Source organism: Phoxinus phoxinus (assembly GCF_949152265.1).
Source record: "Phoxinus phoxinus genome assembly, chromosome: 15".
Classification (NCBI taxonomy): Eukaryota; Metazoa; Chordata; class Actinopteri; order Cypriniformes; family Leuciscidae; genus Phoxinus; species Phoxinus phoxinus.
The window spans coordinates 7,268,800-7,294,370 of NC_136890.1; the positions used below are offsets into that span (position 1 = coordinate 7,268,800).

At 37.7% G+C, this 25,571-nt stretch overlaps 1 protein-coding gene across 1 annotated transcript in view; it reads left to right on the forward strand.

The window, feature by feature from the left end:
* The first annotated feature begins 1,596 nt into the window (after nucleotides 1-1,596).
* Nucleotides 1,597-25,571, forward strand: part of prdm16 (PR domain containing 16) — a 269,870-nt gene continuing 245,895 nt past the window's right edge. The window contains exons 1-2 of the mRNA XM_079637360.1: nucleotides 1,597-1,732; nucleotides 24,079-24,174. Of these exons, the coding sequence (XP_079493486.1) occupies nucleotides 24,102-24,174 (73 nt within the window). The 5' untranslated portion in view covers nucleotides 1,597-1,732; nucleotides 24,079-24,101. The remainder of the gene's footprint in view (nucleotides 1,733-24,078; nucleotides 24,175-25,571) is intronic.

Below are 25,571 nucleotides of genomic sequence, written 5' to 3' on the forward strand. Positions count from 1 at the left end.
TATTATGTTCTCATTGAGGCCAGCAGATAAATCTACACTGCCGGCACCGATTCACTACGGCACATTAAATTCTTTTAGATCAATTAAACTTAGCAGCTCAGTTTACAAGTGACCACTCTTAATGTCCCTCCTACACTCCTACGGGTGCACAAGAAATTTATTGCACCTTTACTAAATGAACAGAAGGCTGAAAACTGCCAGAATGATCCTTTCTGTGCTTTAAACCCATGTTTGAAGTACAATGTTCAAAAACCCAGTGTTTTATTAATTTCAAAGCCGTGCTAGCTGTTATGTTTTTTTTGTCACACCCCTCACTTACATCATGATATCTGTGTTTGTCCATCAGCTCTTATTTTTGCAATGACTTTTTATCATTGCTGCTGTTTCAATGGATGTATGAAGTCAGTTCTCATAAAAGCCTATCATAGCAAAGAATCTATCTACGGGTTCATTACAATAACTAGAACATTTGATGATTTTATAGAACATTTATATTTTACATTGTGAAAAAGTACACTTTAGTATACTTTTAAAATAACTATTCCGTAAATAATATACTTAAAAAAACGATTTGCAATTAAATTAGAATATATTTTACATTTATATTGCAATTGCAAAATGCAATTAGTTGAACTTAAAAGTGCTTTTTTGATCCATAGGACTTAAAGATACACTCTGTAACTGTTTTTTTTTTTTTTCAAAATTAACATTTTAATAATGAGTCAACATCATCAGTCTTTCTTCCAAAAAAATTGTTTTAGTCTTACCCTGATTCACCATAGAGTGTGTACTATATTTTAGACCTGGCAGGATGGTTTTCGCAGGAAATGGACTAGGCTTTAGCCTACACTGAGCTTCGTGACGCACTTCCGTTTTGAAATAGTAGGCTACAACTTGGTAACATAATTTCCGGTTAGTAGGCCTATTTTCAATTTGAAAATTGAAGGCAGTCACCTCACCTAGTTGACTAAGGCCATCTAAAATGATTGTCTGCAAGAAAGATTTTTATCTGGACATTTTCAGAGACAGTTAAGGAGATATATTCTGATAATTAGCCTACTGTGTAAATAATTTTCTAAAACTCAACTGAAGTTTCCAACCCAAACCGATCTGAGAAAGCAGCGGCTGGTAAACAATAACATACGCGATTATTTCACCACAGGGTGTCAGTGCTGATCTAAACTACAAAACGAGTGACTGAGCTGCTGTGTGTGTGAGACCTGATTAGTAGCTACGATCAGTTCGAACATTTATTTACAATATTTAATCACTATTCTGTGCTATTTTTCATTGTCAATCATTTTACTGTAGGCATTTGTAATTTATATGTTTGATGACAGCTAAAACTTAGTAATAATCTGCTTTCTCGTGTGTGTGGGTGCGCTGAACGCAACAGCCGTAACCCGAGGTAGCTAGAACGCGGAAGTACTTACGTCACTCGCGTGCGTTCATACCGGTAAACAGAGAAAAGTTGCTCTGTCTGTCACGTAGGCTACTATGGTGTGGAAGTGGCATAGGTTAGTTGCACACTAATTTCGTTTAGTGTTTTAAAGTCCCGTTTTTTAGTGTCCCGTTTTAAAACATGCTGAACAGAGGAGAGTCTGCTGGCAAAAGAGAACAGGACAGAGCTGCAATAAAACGAGAATCAACACTGGCTTGGCTTTTCGGAGATGGAGAGAACTGATTTGAAATGTGAAAGCGACGTGGAGATGGCGTTTTTATTACACAACAGGTGAGTAAGGTTTTTTATTGAACAGATACATTTCCATATGTAGCTCTCTAACAGAGTTCATTGTAAAGCATTATGATAATTTCGTATACTGTACTGGAGTGGTCTAGTCAGCCTGAGATGAACCACTAGAGGGCGGTTAATAAACAAAGAAGCTACATAGAGTACCTTTGTTATTTTATAATTATTTCTATTGTCTTTTAAATATGGTTAGGGGTACTCCCAGTCCAAAATAGTATTCACTGCTAGCATTTTTGGTTAACGAAAATATCCTTTAATGTAATTTCTATTGAAACTATTTCTATTGAAATATATTTGTAATTAACGTTACAGTAATTGCAGTTTAGTACATTTAAAATACATGACCTTTAAAGGTAATACTAAATATATCATACTCAATAACTTTACATGTACCTTGGTAGGCCTATGTTAGTCAACACATCAAAATAAGTGTAGCCTACTTCTTTAAAGCAACGCAAAAGATTATTAAAACATAATGATGTACATTAAGGTGAGATTTTTCATTTGACATTATTACAAAGTGACCTTTTTAAGTATGTTAAAAAAACATGTTCTCTCTTTAAGTACACTTCAAAGTAGCATTTTATTTCAGTAATTATTATCTGCAGGAAGCACATTTAAAAAATATATACGGTACGATTTGAATATTCAATAGAAATAACCAGATTACTTTTTTTTTTTACAAGGGTAGCAAACCCACACATTCGTATTATTATGTTTTTTAAGTGTGACTTAATTGTCCAAATCCTTTTTTGGCACCAGTATAATATTTCTTGTCAAAAGTGAATGTTTTGGATGATCAGAGAAACAACAATCCTATTCCAATTTTAAAACCAGTTAATGGTTCAGTATCTCTTGAGTGCATTAGTGTTTGTTGTCAATGGGAAATAAGTCACGAGTTACAGAACAAATTACGTTTACGACCCCACTGTGGCTCAGGCATCTGTGATTTCACACGCTTTATGTAAAATTTACAGTTGCAGTATTGTATGACATGGTGGCGGGGGTAACGTGAGTCACGGTGCGGGCTAAGCGGCTGTCTTCAGTGAACGCCATGCATGCTTTTTTCCTCTCTCCGCGGCTTTACGGCCTCTCCCAGTGTGAAGAGGTGTGACCAGAACTGAATGCTAAGTGTTATAGACACAGATAAACGCTACAGTGCTAGCCTAGCACAAGGCTGATGGGAAAAACACATGGGGATGGAAGCTCACTTTCCCAGGGAGCTGAGTAGAAGATCTGTGGTCGGGAGTGTTTGACGCTGGCCAGGGCTTAGTCTGAGCTTTGAGGCCCACTGAAGAGTGGGCACTAGTCTAGAAATTGTATTATTATTTGTGGTTAACCTGATAACCATTTTTACAGTCAACTTTGTGTCTAAGATGATGTGCAGGATATTTTCTTTCTTTCTTCTTGGAAAAATTAGCCATTTGTAAGGCATCCTGAGTGGCAAGCATTCACATTGAGGGTTTGTGTGTGTTATTTTATTTTATTTATATATTTATTGCTTTTTAATCAAAACCAAGACCAGTAAATGATGGAGTTTTTAACGCCTGGCAGTATATTTAATGGGGAAGCTGACATGTCCTTTGATGACATGCTATACTTCCCTATTTTAAACAGCATTTTCTCTTTTTCTTTTTTTTTAATAATGACTTTTATGAGTTTATTTTAATTAAAAGAGTACATAAAATATTTGTACTTCTATTGTACTTTTACCATTTAAAAGTAGAAGGCAAGAATGTACTATGGAGAAAATGTACATGTATAAGAAAATGTAACCAGTTACATTTACATTTGATTTAAATTATTATCTGCAAGTACAGCTTATTAAAAAGCTGTACTACTGATGAAAATTAGCATAAATCTGGCACATTTACATGATAGACTTACAGTAAGTGATCATTGCTGTACATTGTCCCTTTTAAAATAAATAATACTTAAAATCAAAAAGTTAATTTATTCATTGTAATTGTTTTAGCACCCACAAAATCACTAACTAACCTTTTCTCTGGCAAGTTATATCACTCCTATCATGACAAAAGCCCACAAACACAGTAAATTTAGCACAATTTTCAAAACTATTTACACATATAGAGAAAAGGTTACAACTTTACAATTCAAATAACACATTTATTTGATCCACACTCTAATTAAATTCCTCTCGAAGAATCAATTTAAGCACTTTTATTAGAAATACAAGCATTTATTTTAAAAACTATTTTACAAATGTAGTGTTTTTCTGTATTAATCAGCAGTCACAAATGTGGTCCATAATAGCATCACAAACCTTGTTTTGAACCTGGAACATGCCTTTTAGATTGACATTTTATTTGTTAATACTGCATACATATCACATTAGTTCGGCAGACCCCTCCTCTCTATATTGTTGATGTTTTGTAGTGAGCATTAATAAGACTTCCATTACTTTTAGCAACATAATATGAATAAATAAAAACTACAGTAGGTGTTCTGTGGTTCTGTTTCTCTCCTGTCCACAAAATGGTCCTGCATTTTGAAGGCTGATAAATAATAGTCAACTGTAGAAAAATATGTTGAACTATATGCAGAAAAAAATAAAAAAAATAAAGTGTTTGTGTTCTTGGGTTGGGATTGTTAATGTGTTATTTGGTTTATATATTTTATACAGACCATTCAGACATAGCTTTGCTTTCACGGAGGACCTTTTAAATGTAGCAAGACGGAGAGAAGAAAGTCTGTTTTATATGGAGCTATACAGAGTTTTCCACCATGGTAAAGGTTGGTAAATGTCCGTCTTGTGATGAGAAAGACAGAATAAAATCATAGAAAGGCAGAGAGGCATTTTCCTGCATCCCCAATCCCCGTGAGTCAATGTTCCACCTGGGCCTTAATCCACTTTGTCAAGACTTTCTCTGCATGGTTAAAAAAAAAGACGTTGTTACTTCTTCAGCATGCAATAAATGTGCAGTAAAGTTGGCACTGTCCATATGCGCAGTGTGGGTATCGCTCCATATACTTTAATGATACACCAAACTAGGTCATATATTTTCAAATATTTCTCTCTTATGTGCACATATTCATATTTGGGGGTGGCTTTTTCACAGCTGTGAATGAGATATGTCCTAAATGACATCTCTCAGTGGATTATATAGATATGGGAGCCATAGTGACACAAGTCCACTGGATCTGCTCTGATGATCATGGGAGAATTGACCACACAGATGGTAAATTCATCAAAACTTTATGACTAATAGTCAGTAAAATTAATTCCAGCACTGATATCTGACAAATTCAAACCTGCAAGTTTTTCGACAATCCATAATTTGGATACAAGGCAAATTAAATCCTATTCAAGACAACATAAAATTATAAAAATTATTACTTTTAAAGTCCCCCTGTGATGAAAATCAATTTTCCAATATTTAATGTTGTTTATATGTCTATGTGGTGTTTTTTATATGCTTTAAGACAAACCATGTGCAAATTCACAAGTCAACACCATTGCAGAGTATTCTCTCTTTAAAACTGCAGTGAACCAAAGAAAGTCTCAAAAACCCGGTTTTAAACCGGTGGTCACGATTGTCACTGACGTCACAAACTACCTTGTAACCAATCACGACAACGTGCAGGGCTGTGCTGCGAAGCAGGGGGGTCTCAAGAGAAGCCAGGTTATCCAGCTATATTTTTCTGTTGATATGAAAAATTTAGTATATTTAGCAATAGAACGGGTGTATGATGTACATTACGATGCGAGTTATTTAAAGCGTTTCTGGTGATTGTTAGAAGGCAGCTGTTTGACTCTGAGATGCGAATGGGAACATGGTTTGTGTAACATTAGCAACACATTATCAGCTGTTTGATAGTCAAGCAAAAGGCTAGTCATATTAATTACTGTTATGTGTCCGACGTTGTGAAAAGCGATAACGTTGTGTAGCGTTTACCTCAGTAAGTTGGCCGAGTGAATCTCTGAGCTGGTGTGAGTGAGTGGAGGCGGGGCTATTTAGCATATTCATGGATCTGTATACTTAATGAAGCAAGGGTGTAGAGTTACATTCAAGCTAATGAAGCAAGGGTGAGAGTTACATTCAAGCTAGTTTAAGGCAGGAGGCATTTCTGAGAAACAATTTTTTAATTCAAATCAATGTGAGGTGATGTGAAGGTCAAGTATGGTAATCCATACTCAGAATTTGTCCTCTGCATTTAACCCATCCAAGTTAGGCTACCTATCGGTAGTGAGAATTGAGAATTGAACCCACAACCTTTGGGTTATAAGTCTGACTCTCTAACCATTAAGCCATGACTGCACCCTATTTTTTTTTCTTTACTCTTAAAAAAAAAAGAAAAAGTGAATCAACACCTAAACAAACAATTTTGTGAATATTTGCTAGATGTCTGTTTTGTGTGTGTGCTGAAAAAAAAAGTGTTAGTCCTGCCTGTGAAAATAGGAGAAAAAGTGGATTGGACGATTCATGGAACAACACAACACACGTTTAGAGGTCGTGTATAGAGGTCTTCTCAGGTCCTAAAATCTGTACCCGAATCGACCCGAATGACTTCTTACCCGAACCCGAATCTTTTTAAAGAAAAACCTGTCCCGAGACAGGAAAAATAGACCCGAGTTCAACCCGACTGGAGCCGAATGTAAACGGCATTGACGTGTGCACAGCCTGCAGCCCAGCAGTCAGTCAAGAAAAATCCTGGTGTCCTGCTGACTGATTTGGCCACTGCTCCATTACAGTCATATAACTTTTTCCGTAATGTTATTTACCTGTCCATAAGATGATTAAAGTTAATTTTATGCCATGCTAACGGTGCTCGTTGAAACGCAAAATGTGGAGCAACTGAGTCTAAACCTGAGTCTAAACCAAGTAACCATGTGTACTTCCATTGGATGTAGAAGCGTGGATTCAGAGAGAGCTTTGTAATAGAATTGTTTTAAATACTAGAATTTTGTCACCTCCTGTTGCTAGACTTCTTTCTGAGGCATGTGAGGTTGAACCATAAATGCCCGACATAGTTTCAAATAATTCAGGTCTTTTTGGGTGCATTCGGAAAAAGCATATTTAAATAAAATGACCTGAGACCTAAGGCCACTAATACTGAACCTGACCCATGTCCGAGGCACTCATCAAAGTTTTGGACCCGAACCCTCTCGGGTCGGACCTCGGATTTTCGGATCCATGTGGACCCCTGAAGACCTCTTCTATACATTCATGGTGAAGGAGGAGAGAGAGTGAACAAGCAGGACATTTGAAGAAAGACTGTAGAAAGGGAGATGGCTGAGATATTACCAAATAGGAAAAGGTCAGAGGAATATAATTGGAAGAAGGGTTATGATCAGGGAAGAGCATTAGGACCTGTGTTAATATTGGAAAAGCTTACCATCTTTGGACTGGAGAGACATTCGAGAGTGGGAAGGCCTGAAGATTCCCTACTTTGAAATTTATTGCATAATGGATTATAGTACCTAAATATGCTGCAAATGCCATTTCATGTCATGCTAATATATTATAAAAGCTAAAATTAATATAATAACTAACAATGTCATGCACATTTATTTGTGTGCTGCCACTGAAGACGACCCTTTTGCATTACTTTAGGTGATGGACATTTGTATAACACAGGGACTTGACAAGGGATCTGAAAGCTTTACTGGTGTGTTTGACAGTTTGGTAGGGCATGTAGCTGGTGGTGACAGTTTCTTTGATGCAACAGTCATATACGGTAAAACCCGCCAAACTTCATAAACAATCATATTGTAGAAGCATTGATTTGATTTGTCACACCAAATGCACAGATTTCCGGTTTCAGATTTCTTGTCTGCACATATGCACTGATCAGCCACAACATTAAAACCACTGACAGGTGAAGTAAATAATATTGATTATATTGTTACAATGACACCTGCCAAGTGGTGGGATATATTTAGGGCAGCAAGTGAATAGTCAGTTCTTGAATTTCATGTGCTGGAAGCAGGAAAAATGGGCTAGCGAAAAGATCTGAGTGACTTTTGACCAGGTCCAAATTGTGAGAGCTTGACGACTGGGTCAGAGCATTTGCAAAACAGCAAGCCTTGTTGGGTGTTCCCGGTATTCAGTGGTTATTACTTACCAAAAGTGGTGCATAAAAGGACAACTAGTGTGCCAGAGTCAAGGCTCATTAATGCACATGAGGAGCGAAGGCTAGCCTGTCTGGTCGTATCACACAGAAGAGCTACTGTAGCTCAAACTGTTGAAAAACGTAATGCCCATGATAGAAAGATGTCCAAACACAGTGCATTGAAGTTTGCTGTATGGGGTTGCGTAGCCGCAGACCAGTCAGAGTGTCAAGGATTACCCCTGTCCACCGCCTAAAGTACCTACAATGAGCATGCAAATGGCAGAACAGAACCATGGAGCTATGAAAGAAGGTTGCTTGGTCTGATGAATCATGTTTTCCTTCAGATCAGGTGATTGGCTGGGTGTATGTGTGTCATTTACCTGGGGAAGAGTTAGTAGCAGGATGGACTATGTGAAGAAGGCAGGCCGACGGATACAGTGTTATGTTCTATTTGTTAACTTTGTGGTCCTGGCATTTATGTGAATGTTATTTTGACCTACACTACTCTTCAGCGCAATGGTAACTCTTAACATAACAGAAACCCTTTGACAAAATGAACAGAATGACAAAATGAAGAGAACATGAAACACTAACAGATCTCCCCCTACAGCTGTAATCAAAATGATTCAACCCTCATTGCATATCAAATCAGGTTTATTAGAAAAATTGACAGACTTTCAGCTGTTTGCAATGAACAAATCAAACAAAAGTAATTGAAATGGCTTAACTCAAAAATGTTTCAAGTGGTTTCCCCAAATTCAACTGAAAAAGGAACTTTTAATGACTTCTGCCTTCTAAAATTGATTCAACCCCTTGTAGTATCCCTCACAACAGCACAAATCTGCAAAACAGATGCTGTCTCAAGCACACCTGATGCAACTAATCAAGGGCTTCATTAGTTGCAGCAGGTGTGCTTGAGCTAGAACACATGGAATTTCTGATCTGGCTAGTTTTGTGGAGTGCCTATGGTCTGACTGGTTTGACTGCATGTTAGAAATAGAAATGTCAAATAAATGTTCCAAAAAGTTCGGAAAAGATATCATCGAACAAGGAACAGACAAGGAACAGGATATAAAAATATAGCGAAGGCACTAAATATTCCTTCCAGACAACACTGGAAGCATAGTTTGCAAATTTAAAGTTAAAGGAAAAGTGGTTATGGGGTAGGAAGCTATCAATGGCTGCAACCAGATTTCTGAGAGGGCAGGTTCAGAAAAAACCCTTGTGTGACTGCAAAAGACCTGCAACAAGACTTGGTGGCACCAGACACTGAGGTTTCAGCTTGCACAGTATGGTGCATACTAAACGCATACGGTTTCCATGCCAGAACTTCAAGACGTACACCACTATTGACCCAAAAGCACAAGAAAAGGTGGCTCCAATTTGCTCAAAATCATATAAATAACCCACAGATGTTTTGGGATTCTGTTTGGTGAAGCAATGAAACAAAACTGGAATTTTTCAGCCCTATGGATCAGTTGTATGTCTGGAGGATGAAGAATGAAGTATATGAAAAGAACACACTGTCTGCAGTTAAGCATGGTTGTAGCTCTGTGATGCTCTGGGGCTGCTTTGCATCCTCTGGCACTGGATACATGCAGCGTGTGGAAGGCTAGATGGATTCATTGAAGCATTAGGAAATCCTAGGAGAAAACGTCATGCCGTCAGTGAGGAAGCTGAAGCTTGGGCGTCATTGGACCTTCCAACAGGACAAAGATCCCAAGTACAGTGGGGAGAACAAGTATTTGATACACTGCCGATTTTGCAGGTTTTCCTACTTGCAAAGCATGTAGAGGTCTGTAATTTTTATCATATGTACACTTCAACTGTGAGAGACAAAAATCCAGAAAATCACATTGTATGATTTTTAAATAAGTAATTTGCATTTTATTGCATGACATAAGTATTTGATCACCTACCAACCAGCAAGAATTCCGGCTCTCACAGACCTGTTCGTTTTTCTTTAAGAAACCCTCCTGTTCTCCACTCATTACCTGTATTAACTGCACCTGTTTGAACTCGTTACCTGTATAAAAGACACCTGTCCACTAGGGGTGTAACGGTACGCAAAAATCACGGTTCGGTACGTATCTCGGTTTTAAAGTCACGGTTCGGTTCATTTTCGGTACAGTAAGGGAAAGAAATGCAAAACATTAAACTGCTGGTTGTTTACTATAAACTTTTTTTAACAATTTGTTTACGCTTTTTTTAAACAAACTTTTTAATAAAAAATATATAAAATAAAAAAAGAATAAGAAATAAAATACTGCTGCAAAGTTCTCCACTAAATAAAATACTCTTAAACCAATATTGGCCATGACGCTAGCTAGCGAGAGGCTGGGCTAAAGCGAGCGTGCCGTGTATGTGGTGATCGGGCTGAATTTTAGGCAGTAGATTTTAGACAGCAGTAACCGAACCCGACCCAAGCCCGACAGGCATAAAGATATTTATGTCCGAGCCCGACCCGAGAGTTAAAATCCCATTTTTTTTTCTCATACTAATGACACATGTACGTTTGTTTGTGTGGAAAGCCCGCTTTTATTAAGCAACTGAAAGGCATTTGGAAATGTCAACAGATGAGCACATCAGCGCGCATGGAGCAGCAAGCGCTCTTAACACAGGCGCGCATGCACGCGTTTCGTTGTCACAGCAACATAAACAAATTTCCGCACACAGGAAGACAGATGTTATGGTAATATTTTACATGTATTTGAATCACAAAAACGATTAATCAGATTTAATCAGTGCAATGCGGAGACTTCCGACACTTAATATGTTTGTGTGGAAACTCGGAATTGACGCATGTTCCGCACACAAAACTAGCCTAATTTACGTGAAAGATTGCATTCGGTGCACATGTGAACCGTACCGAAAGTCCTGTACCGAAACGGTCCGGTACGAATACATGAACCGTTACACCCCTACTGTCCACACACTCAATCAAAGACTCCAACCTCTCCACAATGGCCAAGACCAGAGAGCTGTGTAAGGACATCAGGGATAAAATTGTAGACCTGCACAAGGCTGGGATGGGCTACAGGACAATAGGCATCAATGATCATGAGGAAGGTGAGGGATCAGTCCAGAACTACACGGCAGGACCTGGTCAATGACCTGAAGAGAGCTGGGACCACAGTCTCAAAGAAAACCATTAGTAACACACTACACCGTCATGAATTAAAATCCTTGCAGCGCATGCAATGTCCCCCTGCTCAAGCCAGCGCATGTCCAGGCCTGTCTGAAGTTTGACAATGACCATCTGGATGATCAAGAGGAGGAATGGGAGAAGGTCATGTGGTCTGATGAGACAAAAATAGAGCTTTTTGGTCTAAACTCCACTCGCCGTGTTTGGAGGAAGAAGGATGAGTACAACCCCAAGAACATCTTTGGGGATGCTTTTCTGTAAAGGGGACAGGACGACGCATTGAGGGGAGGATGGATGGGGCCATGTATCGCGAGATCTTGGCCAACAACCTCCACCCCTCAGTAAGAGCACAACGAACCGAAACACACAGCCAGGGCAACTAAGGAGTGGCTCCGCAAGAAGCATCTCAAGGTCCTGGAGTGGCCTAGCCAGTCTCCAGACCTGAACCCAATAGAAAATCTTTGGAGGGAGCTGAAAGTTCATATTGCCCAGCGACAGCCCCGAAACCTGGAGGATCTGGAGAAGGTTTGTATGGAGGAGTGGGCCAAAATCCCTGCTGCAGTGTGTGCAAACCTGGGCTGCGTTTCCCAAAAGCATCGTAAGCCTAAGTTGATCGTAAAAACGATCGTACGACTGATCTTAATATTATGGTCTGTTTCCCAAAAGCATCGTAGCTTAAGTAGCACTTAAAAATCTACGTAGAACTACGAGTGCTCTGGAGTAATCGTACATCCCCAAGTGCATCGTAAGAAGACAGATTTTTGAGGTCACCTGCAGGACAACCGGCAGATTACACTTTTATCTAGATTTAACACACTGCAACGTAATAATATAATAATGTTTTGATTGTACTTTATTGTACACTTTATTTTACTCATTTTTTGTTTACATGAATTTACAAATGAAATAATTAAAAAGGGAAGAAAAAGATAGAAATACACACCTAAATTAAATGAATTAACAAAAAAATATATAAAAGAAGTAATGTGGAAAATATGCTTCAAGGGCAATATAGGGATGAATTAAAAAAAAATCTGTCAATAACGTGCACGAAAACCAGCCATGTATTGGCGATTATTCCACCTCCTCCACCTCTTCATCTTCCTCCCTGTTAAGTAAGGGCACTCTTTAATGTAATCTTTTTGAAAGGTATCTTTTTTTTTTCAGCCATTTTGTCAGTGCCTCCGCCTGTAGGTGCTTTATATAGACTTGTCTTGATTGCTAATCCACAACAAATGACGATTATTAGATTAAATTTTTAGAATAGGAATCCATAAGGTAATATTTCAGCACTTCGCAAATGGACAGCGACTCTTAAGTAGCACGTAGAACGCGTTCTCGCGCGTTCATGTTAAGTGCATTTTTGGGAAACGCGCGTGGAATTGCCGTGAGCGTTCGTAACCTTGCACGTAGAGAGCGCTCTTAAGAGCTAAAATACATCGTTATCGGGAAACCCGGCCCTGGTCAAGAACTACAGGAAACGTATGATCTCTGTAATTGCACACAAAGGTTTCTGTACCAAACATTAAGTTCTGCTTTTCTGATGTATCAAATATGTCATGCAATAAAATGCAGATTCATTACTTAAAGGAACCGTATGTAAGATTGTCGCCAAAACTGGTACTGCAATCACTTTCAAATTACTGTAGAGTGGTGTATCCCCTCCCCCTCTCCCCTGACTCGAGGTTGCCAGATAGGCTGCAGGATCCAGCAGGAACGTAGGCTGCTACAAGGAGCTTCCAATGGCAAGACTAGAGCAGAGCTGGCAACCCGGATGCTGAAACACTACTGACTTTATGATTAATTGAAATGCATTTCTTACATACGGTTCCTTTAAAAATCATACAATGTGATTTTCTGGATTTTTGTTTTAGATTCCGTCACTCACAGTTGAAGAGTACCTATGATAAAAATTACAGACTTCTACATGCTTTGTAAGTGGGAAAACCTGCAAAATCAGCAGTGTATCAAATACTTGTTCACCCCACTGTATACCTCAAATTCCACCAAGGCTTGGTTGCAGAAGAAGTCCTGGAAGATTCTACAGTGACCATCACAATCACCTGACTTGAACCCCATATACAATTTCTGATGGCATTTTAAGAAGGTGGTTTCAGCAAGAAAACCCAAGAATATTACTGAACTGGAGGTCATTGCTCACGAAGAACGGGCTAAGATTCCCCAGAAACGCTGCCAGAAGCTGGTGTCTGGCTATACACCTTGCAACAGGTCTTAACAGTAAAAGGGTGTTCTACTAAGTACTAAAGATGCTTGCCATGAAGGGGTTGAATAATTTGTAGACTGCAGAAGTCATTAAAAGTAGCATTTTTAGTTGAATTGGGGGAAACCAGAAACATTTGTTGTGTTGAGCTATTTCAATTACATTTGTTTAATTTGTTAATTGCAAACAGCTGAAAGTCTATACATTTTGCCAATAAACCGGACTTGCAATGGGGCTTGAATAATTTTAATATTAAATATTTATGAATAACTGTATATTAATGTGCAAAAACACATAAATTATCACTTAATTTTAACATTTACCATCCTTACCGAGTCTACCGAGCATTCTAAAAAACACAAATCTGCTGTAACACATTCAGTTTGAGTTCTCTGCTTGATATAAGTTGAGTTCACATAACTTTTTACTATTAAGTGCCATGAACATTTAGCATTTGAGTTAATGAACTTGTTACATTTAGTAAATCTGACTGTTAGGTTTCACAGAGCACATGTGTATCCCTATACCGGAAACAATCACTCTCCTTTAAAATGACCCATGTCCCCTAAAAGACAGGCAAAAAGAAAGAGAGGGAAAAGGAGAGAGAGAGGAAGAGATAGGGATAGAGAAAGAGAAAAATAAACTTCAGTGGAAAAGAGCCAGTGAGGAAACAAACCTGATTTATTATCAGCAAAAATCTACAGCAGATGTCAGAGTATGACTGACCCTCTGCAGCCAATTAGTGAAATGCACGATATGACGCTCTCGCTCTCAATCTTCTTGTCTTTCTCTCTTCATCTTCGGACCTTCACATTCAGACTCCTCTTCATCTTCCCCCTAACCTCTCCTCAACTTCTCTATCATCAGCCTCACAAACAGACTTATAATCTCCTGTATGCAGGAACATGCGTTGCTGATCATCAGTGAAATACAATTACATTATACTTTTATCACATGAAGAAACGGAAATAATTCTTGAAGTTGGTTGAGTTTTCTAGTGATGAGTTGCAGAAGGCTATGGACTTTAGATAAGACAATATTTTCAAGCTTTTTCACCCTGCACACATTAGTCATTATGCTTTGAATGAAGCCACATGCAGTAAACAAGTACCAGAAGTGATGGCAAAGAAACGTAAACAGTCATGGATAAAATCTGTGAACTGATAAAGCAGCTGGCTCTGAATCATCTGCGCCTGAAACGTGGAACACTTATTACAAAATCTTGTATGACGACATCATATGAAAAATTAAGTTCAAGCCTATTGCCCGCTGCACACGCTTCAGCCACTGTTTTGAGCTACATGCTTTTGGCAAGTAAATATTACCCATAAGCTGCTATTTCTCACCACAGAAGAGTATATTTAGGTTAGTGGGTTGCAGATGTTTGACCAGCGTTCATAACACTAAGCAAACTGAAGCACAGGGCCAGACGCATAAGCGATGTTTTATATTTCCAGTTTCTCATGTGGCCTTGCCCAGTTTTAGAAAACAGCATCTGGCCTGCCAGTCTCAGAGTTATGAAATGTAATGCAACCAATAGCGTAATGAACACAAACATAACAGAGGATCAGTGGTCTAGCAGAAAGTGGCGGGTCTCCCCCCGTCTGAAGAATAGTTTGTAATGTCATATATCTTACAGTTTGTATAATGCAAGGATAATGTTTGTGGTGGTTCCTTCCTTTCTTGAACTCTAGACGAAGAGTTTCCTTTGCTATAAGCAACTTGAGATATCAGTCATAACATTTTCTGACAAATATCAATTAAAGGTAGAGTAGGCAATTTTCGGAGAGGCTAGCAATAGCAAGCTAGCTTTGAATAATATCCCATCCTCCCTTCAGAGCGTCTCCAAAGCCACACCTCCTTCATAACACACGAAGAAGTACAGCAGGAAGCAAACAAAAGCATCACGAGAGTCTGTGTTAAACTACCTCATTTCTAGGGGTTGGGAAAACATTTTTGATTCTTAGATGCACTGATAAACACTGTGACTGTAGTCACAAAAAGTTACATTTTGGCTGTGCTCTCTGCAGATATTTTTTTTGTATGAGCTGTTTTTGATTGTGGTATATAGCAGCAATTTCAAGTCATAAGTCTTAGACTCTTTATTATTTATTTGTGTATAAGAGCGGCTTTGTATGTTAGCCTACTAATTATTTATAATATGTGTAAGTTCACAAGCATTATTTTTGTATGAGATCTGCTGGTACATCAGTCTATATTTTTGTATGAAAGCTGTTTGTGATTTTGCTAAACGAAAAAGTTTTTTTTTTTTTTTTGCCTAAAGGATTATATTGCTCATTGCACATAACAGGAGGACGTTGCATAGAAGTCTATTATTTTATGTTATACATTCAGAATATGCTTAAGTTTGTATTCATTTACTACAAGTATGCTGTTAGTACAGGTACACATTTTTTTTCCTGTTGGTTCTTTGCAATGTTGGGACATATGCTGGCAAATGTAACCTTACAGTTGACTTGCCATATCACTTCCATTTGTTTTATTAATAAAATATATTGGAAGTAAATTCTTTATTGGTCATTATAAATAGACAAAAAAGCATCCATAATTGTTTTAGCATCTCATCGCAGTCCTCTGTATCGGTGCCTAGATTCCCCACCTCTACTCATGTCTCAAAAGCACACAACATTACAACTTAAAGAGCGCTGACCTGTTCAATCTGACTGCTGCAGATTCATTTCGCCGTTGATAGTGTTGCCATTGAAACGCATAAATTCGAGTCCCGAACCGCTCCAAGTATAACGTCACAGGTTTCCATCTCTTCCAAATTACAGTAGTTATGGCGTGAATGCAGCATAAGCTCGTTTTTTTGGTTCAGGAGGAACTGTAAAAGATGGCTGCTGTTTTGGTGCTCAGTGACTGACGTCTGTTTAACTCTGCATGAAACGTGCTGATGATGTGTGATGTCTGCATACATATAACACATTATAGACTTCTATAACTCAATGTTAGGCTGCATAGTTTAGATCAGCCGGGACCGGGAACACTTCCCATACATCCTGATGTACTTGGTACATCATAAGAAGGATGGCGTCTACGCTAATATTAGTCTTTCTGTTTATCCCGAGGTTTACCGCTGTCCGCCGGATCCAGGCCGTATCCTGATCTGATGAAGGACCTGCGCCTGGACACGACGACAACGCAGTCCTGAAGTGTCAACTAGTCTCTCCCCTGTGAAGGCCTCCTTCCCTTTACCTTTACCTCTGATAAAACATTTGTCAGGATAATTCCGGTTCGCGTGGCTACCCTGACGCGACAAAGATTTCTGAATTTTACATTTTTAAGGCCTAACCAGTAGTTTGTTTAGGGTTGATTTGTGAAGGACTACACACCTGCGCACATATATATTGAAACGCACATACCTATCGACTGAACACGTGATGCGCGTGCCATCTGCGTTTTCGCAGGTTTGTGTTTTTGAAGTTTGTGCAGAGAAAACGGATAATCGTTTGCACCTTCGAACCTTTTTCAGGAAGTGCGTTCTCGAGACACCAGGCACTTTTTGTGCGGATGGGCAGCCGGAGCGCGTTAAGGGTTTTCTGTTAGAACGGTGTCGTGTTAGCGGCCCTTATTTAATGACTAATGATCTTCGTAACTTCACTGTTACACTCATTTCTATTAACACTGTAAAGATGCTTTGAAACAATCCATACTGTTACAAGCGCTATATAAATGAAGGTGACTTGACTTGACTTGACTCTGCACGAGCAGGGTGCGTGGAGGTATAAAAATACATACATTGACAGGCAGGTAGGACATCGTATTTGGACCGAATGCAATGATTGGACGAACATTTTATGGTCCTACACCTTCCACAGACGATGGATGTATATAAATGCATTTAGACCACTTACCTTGGTTATTGCTATCAGGTTGTGAAAAGAATTTCAACCAGCATTACAAAACATGTTTCTGGAACACATTTGCTGCCTTTAAATATCAACTAGCCAGAGATATCTGCTCACTTTTACATTTTGTTAACATCCCCCAGCTAACTTAAAACTCAGAACTTTGGCTAATGTTCTGTCAAAGCTATAAACAAACATTCTTCCTGTAGCGTTAATAGAACGTTTGTTCTCACGCAAATGCGTCTCTATAGCACGCATTGTGTTTATCGTGCAATTTATATGCGAAAATGTGTTTTTACGTGCATATGATACGCAGTTTTCGCATGCATTTGATACGCACTTCATTGTGTGTAATACACACGCACCCCACACCTATACTAAACCTACACTAACCAACCCACGGTAAAACTAATTTTCGCGTATAAATTGCACGATAAACACACTGCGTGCTATAGAGACGCATTTAGTGTGATCGGGTTGGGTATTTTAACGTTTTAAACATCATTCATGGAACATATTTTGTCCTGAAACACTTTAGTTGGACATTTTTTAAATGTTACTTTTTGTTTCAGAACATTCCCATAATGTTTGCAAAATTATCAAATGTAATACTCTATAACTTTGTATGTTTGTTATGTGGGCCTAACAGTTTCTTGGCACGGTACTTTATTTACCCATAATTTATTATGGGTACTCAGTTCTGCAGACAGGAATTTTGAACTAATCATCTGAGCTGCACATGCCATGTGACTAATTAGTCTGGAGCAGCAGGAAGATGACATCACAACAACAGTGATTTGAACCCAAACTGTGTTAAATCCTTCACTAGGATTGAGCAGTGACGTGAAAAGCATAACACACAATTATAAATCCATTTCCGTGTGTTAAAAGTTGGGGTGTTTTTCCCCCCAGTGTAACACGCATTATAAAAAAAATAATGTCATTTTCTAGGTGGAACATTTCAAGTAACTCTTCATCAATAATTCAACTTTCACAGCCCTCATTTTATTTGACAAACAAGCTGTCAATCTCCATTACATGGCACATTTCTTTTACCTAGATGATGCAAGTGAATGCAGTGAAACAATGCAGCTCTCTGCTGTAATGTAATCAGCGGTTAAATGTTTGTTTTATGGCATTTAATGGTCCGTGAGTGAAATAATAATTAAGCTAATGGCTTGTGGGATTTTTAATGGTTAATGTATATGAGGCAACTTTAGTTTGCCATATCAGTGATCAATGTTGCTGCCATCTTATACAAACAAATGACAGAGATTTGGACCTGTGGGAATAATAAACAGAATTGTTTTGATGACAGAATAATAGTGGCTGATTTATTATTAACAGTTTCTACTTCATCAAAAATGCTTTTCATTTTCCATCTAAGTATCACGGGACCCCCAAAGGGACATGGTGATGGAAAAAAAAAAAGTGAGATGGGAGTAAAACTGACATGTCAATGGAGAGTGTTGTGTTCTCCAAATTTTTTTTGGTTTCGCTTGCAAAACTTTTGCGTTCTTTGCTAGTAAATGCAAAGTTTCTCGGGGAAGCGCAAATATTTTACGATCAAATGCAAAGTTTCTCAAGGGAACTAGAGAACGAAAAAGCATTGACATTTTCAATCAATTTTTCGCCCATCTCATATACTTCCCCCCCCGTCACCATTTCCCTTCAGGGTACTTTTTTCCAAGTGATACTAACTCTAAAGTTTAAAGATGCGGCTGAAACATTAAGGTTATTCAGAAACGAATATTCAGGATTTTGACAAAGAAATGTTACTATTATTGTGCTAAAGCTGCAGTATATACTTTATATGCCACTTTTCCATTGGTCGACAAACACATTGCTCCGCCCCCAAACTCAAAATTTCTTGGCAAAGCTGGTTGAGATGCTCTGTTAATGTTTAAAAATGGCACAACATGCACTCTTAAACTGTTTTAAATGTAGGCATCTATAATGTTGTTTTTCAGTAACAAAGCAATTCATTTCATTTCAGACATGAGGATTTTTGTGTCATTGATTCAAGTGAATACAACTTAAACTTCTCTTCAGTATATTTTCCAGAGTAAATTTTCTATTCTTTATTTAAACACAAAGCTCTTATAACAGGGATAAAACTGTTCAGAAATACAGAGAGGTGTAAATAAATCCTCAAATGAGCCTGGTTTAGTTTGGCAGGAAAATGAGGATGTTAAAAGTACAGCAGAAACATATAAATCTCAGCTTTACTCCCCCTGCTGACTCTCTTGTATAGTACAATTATGGAGTTTTGGGCTTACTTTAAATGGGAATATTCTAAACCACCACCTCAACCATGCATGCTATATAGGCACAACCCCAGCACGCCCAAACCGAGCTACGAGTTATGTCTTGCCATAAGAAAAAGCCAACCAATGCAAACACCAAAGCAGAAGTCTGGGATTTCAAAATCCCTGCATTTAAGTCTGGAAAGGTTTAGAATTTTAATTTTTTAAAACAAAGTAAAGCCTTGACGTAAAAAAAGATAACTATTCTGCTCTATTTCTAAGTCACTAATCCAAATAAGCAACTTTGTAACATTGACCATATGAAAGGTCAGATTTTCTTGCTTCTTTTGTGCTCAAACCCATGATGGATAACATGAATCATCAGATACTGAACAAACTTGTAGAGTTCATGCCAGCTTCTTTTTTTAAGCTAAAAAAGGAACACACAAAATACTAAGACGTTTCTAAAATGAAACTTTTCACAAAAACAACAACAACATTTATTTATAAAGCACATTTATACACAGTAGAAGTTGATCCAAAGTATGGTAACAAGAAGTCTGCACTGAAAAAGCAACATTTGCACACTGGCAATAATTTCACAAAATGTTATGCCAACTTTTATGCCTATAATTTGTAAAAAATAATAACAAATAGGCCTAAATAAAAGTAAAATGTAATTGTTAGGCACAATGCACTCATGTATTGCAGAACAATGTGGATATGTACACTTTTTGGTAGGTACTAAATATAAAGTGGGTCCAAATGTTTTTCTGTCAAATTAGACTAGCAGAGAAACATTTTCACTTGTGGTGTCAGGCCTTTTGACCTCACTGCATATGTAGTATATGTGCATGTATAATGTAAAATGTACATATTGTTTAGCAATGTAAATCTTTGTTTATCATGTAAATAACGTTTGTTTGAATTTTGAATCCAATGGATAACACAAAGAGCAACATGCCATCCATTTGAATATCCATTATTTAAGTAATTTTTAAGATATGTATAAATATACAATTCTTATCTTTTTTGGATCCATTTATAACTGCAAAATCCAATTTATGGCCATAATTTCAGATCTCTCTTTGCCATCTGTTTGTAATGCTGTATACTCACTATTTGCGTATATGTAAGGTTGAGTGGGCGTACATTTCCATGGACAGGTCATGAGCAGGTCACAGTGGTTTCTCTGGTTGTAAGTTAGCTTTTTCTTTTTTTCTTTTCTCTGTCTGTCTGTTTGAATATTGTGTGTAGATTCCCTGGACTGAGCTACTTGGAAATTAAATGCAAATGTACAGATCTATTAACTAACTTTGTTCCTTGTTTATGAGGATCAAAGCTCGAAAGGCTTCATAATAGGCTTCATAATGTTTGCGTAAATGGACTAAGCGTTTGAAGTGACGGAAATATAGAAAAGCCCCCAGCATAGCTACTGTTGCACCGATCCAAAAAGGAAGATATTAGCACATTTGTTTTTTGTTTTCACGGAAGAAATACATTTGTTCCCAAGACGAGAACAAATCCTGAAACCGTGCAAACATTGTGGAAAACCTGTTTCAAACCCTAAAACTGTGCCAACCAGTGTGGAAAATCTCATTCTAATGGGTGCATTAACATTGTTTGACTTCAGAAAATCCGGCAACCCTTAGAAAACCCTATCCTTCACAATGTACGTCCTGCATCTCTGATAGTGATTTTGTTTATTATTGAGCTAATGTGTTGCGTGAATGTCACTTCATGAGCGTTGATGAGGTCTACACCACCCCTTAGGTACCATATGTCATCATGATACTGTTGATTTTGCAATCACGGTTTTCCTATTTTGAAAAGATTAGTGATCAAACATGTGTCCATTAAGATAATCCTAAAAGCTTTTTACACTTAATGCTGTGTTGGTCTCAAAATGTGACCGCAAACGTCATTTTTTAAACATTGCACATTGTGAAAGGATCTGTCTTTCAAATTTTTAAAACAGCTGTGAAGCTCAAAGATAAAGCAGATCTTTACAACTTCCATGGTGATTAAGTGATCAATTCAGTCAATGGACTTAATAAATAAATAAAAATATGATTATTTTAAAACTATCTATCAAATGTCTCATATTCAATTTGGATTGGCTGGTTTTGTTTTGATTTTTGTTCAAATTGGACTACTACTGAAGCTTAATGTGAATGTTTTCTGATTTTAATAGTCATACTGTAAAAATACTTGTTTTAATTGAATTGAGTAGGCAGGATATGTTTTTGAAAAGCCATGTCTGTGAATAGACTAGAAAATTTGTCGTGGTTATGCGTAGACCAAGGAAATTGTTTGCAATGTGACAACACATGGTTATATTGCACATACGAGGACTGACGAGGGAAATCTCATTTTACTGGAAACACTTAAAGTAGTGACATAGTCTTTCTGGGAAATGTCTGGACATAAAATGATTTAGCAAAGTTCATTGTTGCCCATCATTGTTGGGAGGGGAAAGAACAGTTTACTTTTCAGTGTCATATGTTACATATGGTGCACATATTACATATTATAGTAATTGATTACAATAGCAGCCAGAACACCAATCCATAATTATATGCAGCTTCACAAAATGATTACATATTAATTACTTGCAGTTCATGTGTATTACGTAGTAATACGTATGTAATTACACTATAATGAATACTGTAGTTGGCCACAAAGTAAATTGTTTTTGTATCTGATTTATATTGTGTTGTCTTGTTGCACACAGCAGGATTTAGTGTTTAAGATCTGCTGCATGAAGGCTTAATGTTTCACTGCAATAAATAACATTTTATTTAGAAAATCAGTTCAGAATATCCTTATGCTGGAACAGAAGGTCTGGAAGGAATCAAAATAAGAGTCTATGAACTGTGGTTTAGCGTTTAGCGCGCTTGTTCCTCATGCAGGACTCACAGCTCTGTTTCCAACCAGTGCTCCAATATTATTCAATGACATTTTTATTTGATCACCTTATTCTCAGTGCAAGTAATGTAATCCTATCTGTGAATAGGATTTAATTTATCAATATCAATTCAATTAATGGCGCATGTGTTGGATATCATTTAACTCACAGAGGGTGAGAAAAAAAACAGTGCTATATTTTGAAATGGCTCCTAAAGGACCCAGACCCATGGGATTATGCATTTCATAGAGGAGCTACACCTCCCCCGAGGCTTCATTAAGTCTCAGAAATACCCAGACACTGTTCACACTCTGTAAATCTGCGTGCCTCACGTCACAGACCCGCTGCAGCCGCTCACCTCCCAGACCTGCCCACTCACCTTTGACACGACAAGACGTTTTTATTGTGCTGCTGCTGAAAAATTGAGTCTTTGTTTTCATGTAGAATTTCACGAGCTTAAATCTGTAACTGTTTTACATCACAGTGCCCATTTTACACATATTACATGTAAATCTCATTAGTTACATTTACACTGAGACACTTACACTTAGTCTTTGACAGTTTTTATTGTTACATTTTTACACATTTTGAATACCGTATGACAACATGAAATAATGCAAACAGAAGTATGTTAAAGGGGTGGTATAATGCTTTTTTCACAAGATATAAAATAAACCTTTGATGTCCCCAGAGTGTGTATGTGAAGGTTTGGCTCAAAATACCCCATAGATATTCATGTTAAAATTATCACTTTTTGAGGGTGAGCAAAAACGCACCGTTTTTGTGTCGGTCCCTTTTTATGCAAATGAGCTGCTGCTCCCGTCACAGAGGGCGGAGCTTCAAGAGCTTGTGTCCTTTTACCTCACACAGTGACATGCACTGAAAATTTCTAAAACTTTTAGCCTTTTATGTTCAAACCGGAGTCAGACAATGATGGAGAGACTCAAGAGTCATATTAGCATATTCTGTCATGACAATCTATAAATCGTGTTCCCGGGGGAGGGGTTTATGCAAATTCTAGGGTTGGTGATGTCACTAATGTCGTATAGTTCCTACCAGCCGTTTGTTGTAGTCCTTAAAAAACTATTTCTTCAAAAGCAAATATCTTCCTTTGCTTTGAACTTTGAGCGTTGTAACTTGCAGATGTTGTTTATGCTCAAACAGCAACATTAGCCACAAACTAAAGTTAGAAAAGTGAAATCATACTCAACCACCCCTTTAAACGGATTACAACTGTCCAATGTTTGAGCTTGTCTAGGATGCTATTTAGAAGTTCCCAAGTCAAGTCAACTCAAATGAATTTGTATAGCGCTTTTCACAATACACGGTTTCAAAGCATCTTTACAGAAAATCGCATAGTTGCATTTAGCAGATTAGAGCTGGCGATAATGTAGTTTACATTTAGTGACAATTTGTATGCTGGTTACTTGACTGATTTCCTTTTACTATCTGCTCCAACTTAACCTTTTAGTAATGCTTCATTTTAGTGTTTGTCTCACACATACACATTACTAAAATGACTTACTATATAGTATTAACAAGAACTATGTAATTACAAGCAGCTTTAAAAGACTGACACTCCGAAATGTCCATAGTTAATTAGAATTATTTTGTTATTATTTTAAATGTAATGAAACATAAATACATGGCAACACCAACATGTGTGACCAAACATTTAAAGTGCATGCAATTAACATATCTAATAAAAAAATTTTTTATAACACTTAAAATCAAAAATATGGTACATATGCATTCCCAATATATCACACTTCAGACAAGGTGATCATTCTTATAGGAAGTGCAACTTTGGAAGAATGACTATAAGATATTCTTTATTTAATAATGCATGCATGTTTTCTTTCAGTATAGTGCACTGGAGGCGGTGTAATGATGAATTTGGGTTGTCCTGTGCTAAGTCTTGGGAAATCAACCCAGATACACGGGGGACAAGAGTTCTGGGGTGAGTGCCATTTTTCACAGGGCTTTTGGAATCAAGGGGTGTTTTAAAAAAAACTTCAGTAAAAGAGATGCTTCAAATATGCATAGAAAATAAAAACATTCCCTAAACAAGGCTTTAAATAGTGACCAAATAGCAACACAGAAAATTATTATCTTCTAATAAGAACATATGCAAAAAATAATACTGCGTATGAAATCCAATATTTCCCTACTAATACTATATAGTCTGCGAAACACTACAGTAGTATGTTCAAATACATAGGGCCAGATTTACTAAACAGGCCAAATTAGTGGACAGCGCAATTCCAAAAAAGCACTGATGAAAAGTTCTGCAGATGATCTACTGATGACGTGAAAATGAAAGAACACAGATGCAGCCGGATGCCCGGATACTTTCCATAATGACCAACACAATCTACCAAGAGCAGCGCAAATTAGCAGCTAGTTTAAAACGTGCTGTTTTGGGCGGTAAATAATGGCGGAAAACCAGTAACTCGACTAGCGCAAACTTTAGTAAAACACCTTGCATGATTCATTTAAATACTCTCCTCCCATAAATTTTGGTTCTGAAAAGGAAACCCCTACAAATGCATATGCAATAAGGTCAGCCGCAAAACCACATCTTTTCAGCGCTAATTTTTCCCTGCGTGTCTTTAGTAAATCCTGACAGCAGTTTTTGACGCCAAAAGAGGGTTTGAGCTGACGCAAGCTGTTAGTAAATCATTTGAATTACTCAGCATATCAAACACTGTAAAAAAATACATTTGTGAAATATGCTGAAAAAATGGCAGCTGCCTGTCAATGTCAAAAAGTGCAAATAGTGAATTTATTATTTTAAATGTTGAATTTATCTCTCTCTCGCTCCCTATTCTTTTATGAGTATTCATTAACCGATTACTGTGTGCAATTAATCATTTGTCCAGTAAACACGCTTATAAATATATTTAGTCTCTTTTCATAAATATATTGTGAAAAGTCATCATTTTGAAAGAAAATAGCATTTTGACCTGGTGGCATGACCTTTGTACTTCCCTTTTATATAACTTGGAACTTGAGGAGACAGGTGCTTTTGAGATTCCTGTCCCACACCGAACTGAGGCAAAAATCACAAAGAAAAGCTGTAAAAGACAGAATGAATGGTCAAGCGAGTAAGGCCTTTTAAAAAGAATTGGAGAAAGTGAAAAAATAGGAAGAGAGCGAGAGAGGGAGAAAGAGGAAAAACCCCTCCCGCGGTACACAATGCTCATAGCTGGGGTTAAGTGCTAAGATTTCATCCAGTGGGACTCGGGGTCCACATTTAAGCTTTCCATGGTGCAGGGGCCACCCCAGTCATCTGACATAATCACAATGATGATATACAGGGACATTAGAACAGGGAGCCGCTGACATGCCGAACAA